Raw genomic sequence first — 7,989 nt, 5'->3', positions numbered from 1 at the left:
GTCTCAGCCGCTCAGGGTATCTGAGGGGACAGGAAATAAACTCAGGGCTGGGCCGTAAGGGTACACGAGACCGGGCCTTCCGGGCTCAAACAGGGCAGCACGAGCGTTGTATGAGAGCAAACCGCACTGAACCAAGGTGGCACGGGGGTGGGGCACCGCCTGGTACCCGGGGAGGAGAGGCCACAAGCTCCTGGGACGGCCAGGCTCCCAGGTCTTCGGTGAGTGACCGGAAGGAAGACACTGAGTGTGGGAGGTGGGGACCCAGCGTCCACAGACAGGGAGAAGACTGCGTGTGCACCAGTGGGAGGGAGGAGGAGGCTTCAGGGACCGCGAGCAGGAGGGCAGGGACTCAAACCCGCATCAGAAAAGCCCCGCCTGTGTCCCACGTTCACTGATCCGCCTAAACCCGATTCTGCCTGGTGGGATAAACATTTTGTATACAGCTTCCTCTGACTTCGAATTTGATTTTTTTTCTTCTTTTTTTTTTTTTTTTTTTTTTTTTTTGTACTGGGGATCAAACTGGGGTCCTTGTCCTTACCAGGCAGGCAGTGGAACCACTGAGCTACATACCCGGCCCTAAAGACTTTTTTTTTTTTTTTTTGTACTGGGGATCAAACTGGGGTCCTTGTCCTTACCAGGCAGGCAGTGGAACCACTGAGCTACATACCCGGCCCTAAAGACTTTTTTTTTTTTTTTTAAACAGGAAAGATGGTTCATTCAAAATCTCTTTGGTATAAATCTCTTTGGCTGTAACGCAGCCAAAAAAGAAAAATATGAGTGGACTGGAAGGCAGAAGCTTCTGGTCCTGAATCCTATGTAACTGAGCCTAATCACTCGCCACTAGGTAGTCCTGTCCCTACCACTGCTGCTTAGATGCGTTTCAATGCTTTTAAGTGAGTGTGAGAATTGCCATTATTGTCGTGCTTTCAAATATATTTGCCTATAATCCCAGCACTCAGGAGGCTGAGACAAGAGAATCACCATTAGTTCAAGGCCTACCTGGGCTACATAGTGAGTTCAAGGCCAGCCTGAACTACAGAGCGAGGTCCTGTCTCAAAAAGAAATACATAGATACATAAACAAATATACTGGGTTTTATTTCTTCTTTCTGATCCTGAGGATTAAACCTAGAGCCTTGGCACTGAGCTAATCCCCAGTTATTTTTATCTTGTTTTGTTTTGTTTTCATTGAGTTTATTGGTACTTTTTAGGTCAGTTACATTCATCATTGGGATCTTGTACCTTTACATACCAGATCTTGGTTCTCATTTTTTCCCCATACCCCTGCCTTCCCTTCACCCTCTCCACCTTCTACTATTTGCAAAGTAGTTTCCATTTTTCCATTTGTTTCCATTTTTTCCTTTTTTGTTTTATTTTTTAAATTTTGACACAAGGTTTTGCTAAGCTGCCCAGGCTAGGGTGAAACTTGAGATCCTCCTGCCTCAGCCTTCCAAAATGCTGGGATTATAGGCCTGTGCCACAAGGATGTACAGTAGTACCATAGGATGCACAGCCATTCAGTGATAGAGTACTTGCCTAGCTTGTAGGGGACCCTGGGTCCATCTCTGACACTGCAAAAAAAAAGTTATACACACACGTATAATATATATTTTCATTCCCACGACTATAATTTAGGAAATGGCTGCTGCCACTGCTCTTGGTCTCTGACACCTCCGTGGGCCATGTGGGCTGTTACTCATTCAGGAAGCCTAGATGGGGAACAAGGTGGTGTACTGGCTTCTTACACAGCAACCCTAAGGAGCCTGAATGCCAGGCAGAGCTGGGCCCCTGGGCCAGTGTGACCCTGCGTGTGAAGGCCCCACCCACAGTCACTGAACCAGGCCGGTGGCCGTTGGGCTACCTGGGCTGATGGGTGGGGAGGAGCCCAAGGAAGCTCACATTTGAATGCAAGGCCCGGCTCTGTCAGACAGAGGCAGAGAGGCGGCACTGCCTGGGCAGGATCTCCTGGGCCAAGGCTTCGGGGAGTGAGGAAGGCACTGGACAGCACCATGGACAGGTGAGGGGCGGGCGGAGCCCTGCGCTTGGGGTTCCCACTGCCGTGCATACAGAGCTGGCCACTGGCCCTGGTCCCTCTCAGGTCTGCCTGCTCTCAGCCTGACTCCTCTCTCGGTCTCTGTCTCTCTCCTCTCTCTGTTCTACATTGCAAAGGAAGGGTCGTGTGTGACTCACTGACTGGTCCTGAGATTTATGGCACAAGTGGAAGTAGTTTATGGCAGTGATATCAGCAGGAGATCTTTACAGACTCAAATTGTGAAAAGGTCATGTCAGCGCTGTGCTAAAAACAGCGGTAGTCATTTTTATAATCATTTTGTAAGTATTCAACAACAAAGCCACTCAAAGACAAACTTGCCTAGGGAGATTTTGTTCAAATAACTTAGCTATAGTAGGGAAATTGGTGTTTTCTTATAATGCCGAGCATGCAAGATTAATTGCTTGACTTCACTGGAGCAAGTTATTTAATGCTACAGGGCCAATTGTTCAGCAACTTAAGGCATTTTTGCTACTTTCCACTTAGCTCGCTTCTTAAATGTGGTTCTATAAGATTTTCACAGTGTCTTCACATGCAGGTTTAATAAGTTATTAAGACGCAGCTTATTCTGGTTTAGGTTTTTTTGTTTAGTTTTTTGTACCAGGGATCGAACTCAGGACCTTGCGCTTGCATGGCAGGCGGCAGAACCACTGAGCTAAATCCCAGCCCTGTTCTATTCTTATTTTCATGATCACTATGAATGTCTGAGAATTGTACCTAATCCACATATTTCATCTTAGTTTAATTTTTTACAAAAAAATTTACACTACAAAGATAAGAACTTTGACAGCAGGGCAGGGAGCGTGGCTTGGGGATTACCGGGTGGTAAAAGCACTCACTCGCCTGGCAGGTGCAAGGTCCTGGGTTCAGTCTCTAACACTGCCAAAGTGGAAGCAGGTATAAGTCTGGTACTGCTTGCACAGAATGAGATGCAAACCAAAATCAGGGGTTAGAATTCAGAGAAAGACCCAGAAGGAAGGCGAAAAGACGGAATCCAACTGGAGAAAACAGTAACAGCACGGGGAAGGCCACATCTGCAGAGCTGGTGAGGTGGCTGGTGGGTGCGTGGGTAGTATTATTTTTAACCCACCTGTCCCTGGTTTGCATCTCAGGGCTGCAGCTCGTGCCCTGCCCCAGGGGACCCAGCTGTGTGACAGCTGTCAACCTGCTGCCTGAGAAGCTACCAGGACAGGGGGACTCTGGAACTCCCTCACCTATAATCCCAGCACTATGGGAGGCTGAGGCAGGAGTATCACAAGAGAGACCAGCCTGGGCAACAGCCTGGGCAACTGAGAAAGACCCTGTTTCAAAAAAAAAAAAAGAAAGAAAAGAAAAGAATAAGAAAATGGGGATGTAGCTCAACACTTCCTGGGCTTATTCCCTAGCACCGCAAAACAAAACAGCAGACTGGGTTCCAAAATTTTTTTTTCTTCTCTCTTCTCATAATTAAGAACCTATTCTGTGCTGAGTTTAGACACACTGAGGAATTACGTGCTAACTATGCAATAGTAATTGTCATGGCACGGTTGCGATTGTCATAATAATTTATTATCCTTCTAAAATAAAGCCAATTATCATTGGACTTTGTTAGTATGCATTTTGGATTCCTGCCTGTTATGCTTTTTTTTCCTGGTGCTAAGGATTGGAACTTTAACTTCATTTACTGTACTTTTAAAAGAATACAGTCGACTGATTTTTATTTTGTTTTTTACCTTTTATGGTCCTGGGGATTGAATCCCAAGGCTTCATTCACTGTTAACGGGCTACATCCCAAGCCCTCCTTTATTTTTAATTTTGAGACAGGGTCTTGCTAAGTCACTGAGTTTCGCAGGTTGGGCTCAAACTTGAGATCTGCCTGTCTCTGCCTCCCAGAGTGTGGTGATTACAGGCCAGTGCCACCACACCCAGCTTGGTTTTTTTTTTCTTTCTTTTTTTTTTTTGGTACCAGGGATTGAACTCGGGTCCTTGCACTTGCAAGGCAGGCCACCAAACCACTGAGCTAAATCCCTGGCCTACTATATTTTTTGATATATGTAATATTTATGCTGATAGTAAATCTAGTTCTCCTTCTTAAGGTCTAATGTAAAATGCTTTCTGGTAATTTTTATGCATGTGAAATTGAAACCGATATTGGCACTTGCCCTAGATACTCTGTCCTGGATTTTCTGCAGAATAAAATTGACACTGAGACAGCTATCTTTAAGGTCGGGATTTAATCCTCTGAATCATACTCCGGGATACTGTTATCAGTGAGGCTGTGAGCAGTAAGCCGCCTGCTGGAGTCTCCGGCCGGGGAGCCGCGGGGGTGTCAGCTCGGGGTGTTTACATCTGCCGGAGTTCCAGAACTGTGGGCTCAGTTTACTGTATGTAAATGACACCTCCGTGTAAAAAAAAAAAAAAAAAAAATTAAAGTTTCAATTCTCTGCCGGCAAACCGTATTCAAATTCGCTTCACAAATTCCCTGCACTTCTACCTCTCACCACTAGGAGGCAGCACCTCACCCCCCCACATTGGATAAAACTCGGACAAGATGAGGGACAGGGGGCTAGAGACACACACGGCCTTCCTGGCACCCACGCAGATCGCTCATGGCTCGGTTTTCAACTGTAACGAGGACTGTGGGTCGCTTTGAGCAAACCTGAGAGCGTTTCTGTAGATTGGATGCAACACAGTGTACGCGACACGCCAGCTGCTGCACTAGGAGCAAAGACCAGGCTCGATCCCAGCGCGAATCTGGGAAAAACAGCAAAGCCTTAAGGTTTTATCGCAGTGGAAAAGACCAGCGCAAGGGCTCAGGGGGTGGCTCAGGGGGAGATCCCCGGCCAAGGACTCATGAGGTCCTGGGTTTCATCCCAAGCACTGCGGGGGAGGGGGACCCAGAAAGAAAAGAAAAGGCTAAAAGCCAACAGAGTACAAATTCCTTGTATGTGATGAATATATACGCAAACCATGTAAATATGCACCCAGGTCAGCCAGGTGTGGTGGCGTATGCCTGAAATCCCACCACTCAGGAGGCTGAGGCAGGAGGATTGTGGTGGTGAGTTCAAGGCCAGACTGGGCTACATGATGAGAGCCTGTCTCAAAGAAAAAAAGATTAGTGGGAAAACTAGCATTTTAGCTGTCACGGTCATTACACAAAATGCTTCATTATCATTGTTAGACATTATGACTGATATCCTAGATTTTGTCTTTAATATTTAAAAATTTAAAACTTTACATTCGTTTGGAGTATTCCAATTTTATCATATTTAAGTGTCTTACACATGGAAAGCATAGTTTAACATGACACTCTAATGGAAAACGTCTAATTGAGGACTCTGAGACATCGGCAAGTGATAAATTGGAAAATAATAGGACAGCAGAGGAGGGCAGCTGTTAGATTTTTGCTTAAAATTTTTGGAATAATGGCTGGGTATGGTGGCACATGCCTGTAATCCTAGCACTACAGAGGCTGAGGCAGGAGGATAGCTTTGAGTTCAAGACCAGCCCAATCTACACAGCGAGACCCTGCCTTAACCCCCCCAAAATTACAAAATACAAAAATAAAAGAAAAAAATGGGGATAATAGTGGTGAGGAAGCTCTTGTTTTGCTTTGTTGATGGTATGAGTCTTTGAACTGAAGGCCTTGTGTTGAGCTGCATCCTCAGCCCCTTTCTGTCCTGAGTCAGGACGCCACTAAATCATTAAACTGCCCAGGCTGAGCTCAAAATTGTGATCCTCCTGCCTCAGCCTCCCAGAGCTTGGGGTGACAGGTTTGCAGCACTGGCGTGTGTCTGAAAGACCTCACTAGGAGAGTTGAAGCCGGGGCGGCTCTGAAGACGTGTAGGTTTTGCGGGGGGCGGGGCTCTAAACAGCCTGGGGTGCCGCTCAGTGGTACAGCGCATGCGTGAGAACCTGGTTCCAGCCCTAGCGCCACAGAAAAGTTAAAGGGGGACAGCACTCAGCCGGAGGGAAGGGGCCCGCAAAGAAAGCGCTGAGGGGACTCGGGCCAGCTGCCCGGCGGCCAGAAGCAGCGGGAGTGCAGGGAAGGGGCCGGGATGTCACTTTGGGGTCCCACAGAAAGGCCTCCCCCTCGGGCCTGTGCAATGGGGTTTGCACATTTTTTTTTCAGTTTTCAGGTGGTGTTTGAAAAACTGAATCACATGTTTCATCGTTCGTTCTCCGGGTTGCTTCCTCCTCCTTGGTTCTGACCTGGAAAGGTCTCTCTTTTCAGGCACAGCCTGCACCCCTAGACCAGAGGCACAGAGGGGAGGTGGAGCAGGGCTGTGGGACGACGACGGTGTGCAGGGCCTTGGGGCGAAGCCCTAGCACCACGCGCACACACGCACACACACACGGTGTGCAAAACAAGTGCCCTGGATCAAAACTTTACCTGACACAGGACGCCTGAGAAACAGGCCCACGGCCGTCTGAGGCAGCCTGGCAGTCTAGCGCGGGCCTGGGACCTGGGGACAGAGCTTGGGGCCCAAGAAGCCAGGTCAGGTCCTCAACCCCGGGCAGCTCGGGGGTCCCTAAGCGCAAAGGCGCTGGGGTCCTCACCGGAAGTGGGAGGGGATTCGGTGGTTCTCCAGCCCCGTGGGCCTCGGCACCCAGACGGGGACAGCGTCCCCAAGGTCACCCCGGCCACGACCCCGGTGCCCTCCTCTCCGCCCACAGCCTCCTGATGAAGCAGAGGAAGTTTCTCTACCACTTCAAAAACGTCCGCTGGGCCAAGGGGCGGCACGAAACCTACCTGTGCTATGTGGTGAAGCGGCGGGACAGCGCCACCTCCTTCTCCCTGGACTTTGGCCACCTGCGGAACAAGGTACTAGCGTCCCAGGCCCCGCGGGTCTCCACAGCCCCTTCCCCGCTGGACACAGCACTGGGCGTCCCGCAGGGCCCCTACACCATGGCTTCTCCCAGTGCCAACAAGAACTGCCCCCCAATTTCTCTCCCCTCTCCCAGCCCCGGAATCACCCGGAGAGCAAGGTAAGCACTTTGGTTTTGGGGAACATTATCAGGCTGTTCCAGCAAATTTTATTCATTTGTTTATTTGCTTTTACTGTGCTGGGGATGGAGCCTGGGGCTCTGCACATGCTATGCAAGCGCTCCCCCCATGAGCTGCCTCTCAGCCCCTCAAAGTGGAAAAAAACAAACTGGCTCTTTAGAATTTTTGAACGTCAAAGAAGAAAATTTTGGGAAAAATTACAGTGCCAAGTGTAGCGGCGCACGCCTGTAGTCCCAGTCTTCAATGGGCTGAGGCATGAGGATTGCCTTGAGTTCAAGGCCAGTCTGAACTACACAGTGAGACCCTTTCAAAAAACCAGAAGAAAAGAAAAGTTACAATGACTCAGTTCTGTTTTCCAGATGATTTGTTTCTTCCCACTTACACAGATCACAGGCAGTAAATGTGTTCAACGTGGTGAGGCCGGAAAACTCTGAGAACTCTGAGTTAATGAACTCAGTCTTTCACCTGCCTGAGAAAGTGGCATTTCCGGACTCCACCCCATCCAGTGGGCTCGCAGAAGCGCCCCTGGCTGTCCCATAATGTGCGGTGCCCGGCGGAAGCCGGGGATGGGTAGGCGCCCCGAGTCCCTGGCCTTTCCTCTACCTGTGATTTTCTTCGCCTATGTTTATGCTGAGAAGCTCACCTCGTCCTCACGCTGCACTCCAGCTTCTGTGCGGGCAGCGCTGTCACTGACCTTAGTGCTTTGGCTCCGGCTCATTTTAGCAGTGAGAAAGCAGACGCCAGAGCCGGAACCTTGTCAGTCTAGTAGTGGGACTAGAAAACCGGCCAGGCCTTCAGGACCTGCCCGAGAGAGAGACAGCGTAGGAGCAGGCCTGGGATCTCACTCTGCAGTCATCATCACAGACCCTGCAGGGCTTGGTCCGCGGGGTCTGGCGCCTCCTGGTGGCCCGGTGCGGTTCCGCAGCTCCCGCCCGCGGACCCGGGGAGAGAGC

The 7,989-nt window shown here is 49.6% G+C and overlaps 1 protein-coding gene and 1 long non-coding RNA gene across 2 annotated transcripts in view; one reads left to right on the top strand and one right to left on the bottom strand.

Annotated features, from left to right (window-relative positions):
- Nucleotides 1–4,259: 4,259 nt before the first annotated feature.
- Nucleotides 4,260–5,045, bottom strand: LOC104850739. The gene is made up of 3 exons (XR_777051.2): nt 5,013–5,045; nt 4,688–4,782; nt 4,260–4,427 (listed from the first exon to the last, which is right to left on the bottom strand). It is a non-coding gene; the product is annotated as an uncharacterized LOC104850739 (long non-coding RNA).
- Nucleotides 5,046–6,086: 1,041 nt separating this feature from the next.
- Nucleotides 6,087–7,989, top strand: part of Aicda (activation induced cytidine deaminase) — a 2,893-nt gene continuing 990 nt past the window's right edge. The window contains exons 1-3 of the mRNA XM_033765947.1: nt 6,087–6,139; nt 6,706–7,017; nt 7,554–7,947. Coding sequence (XP_033621838.1) covers nt 6,087–6,139; nt 6,706–7,017; nt 7,554–7,947 — 759 coding nt within the window. The remainder of the gene's footprint in view (nt 6,140–6,705; nt 7,018–7,553; nt 7,948–7,989) is intronic.

The sequence above is a fragment of the Fukomys damarensis genome, unplaced genomic scaffold (assembly GCF_012274545.1).
Source record: "Fukomys damarensis isolate Sample0158 unplaced genomic scaffold, DMR_v1.0_HiC HiC_scaffold_19, whole genome shotgun sequence".
NCBI classification, from domain to species: Eukaryota; Metazoa; Chordata; class Mammalia; order Rodentia; family Bathyergidae; genus Fukomys; species Fukomys damarensis.
The sequence above is the reverse complement of the archived record's forward strand: the minus strand, read 5'-3'. Positions and strand labels throughout refer to the sequence as shown.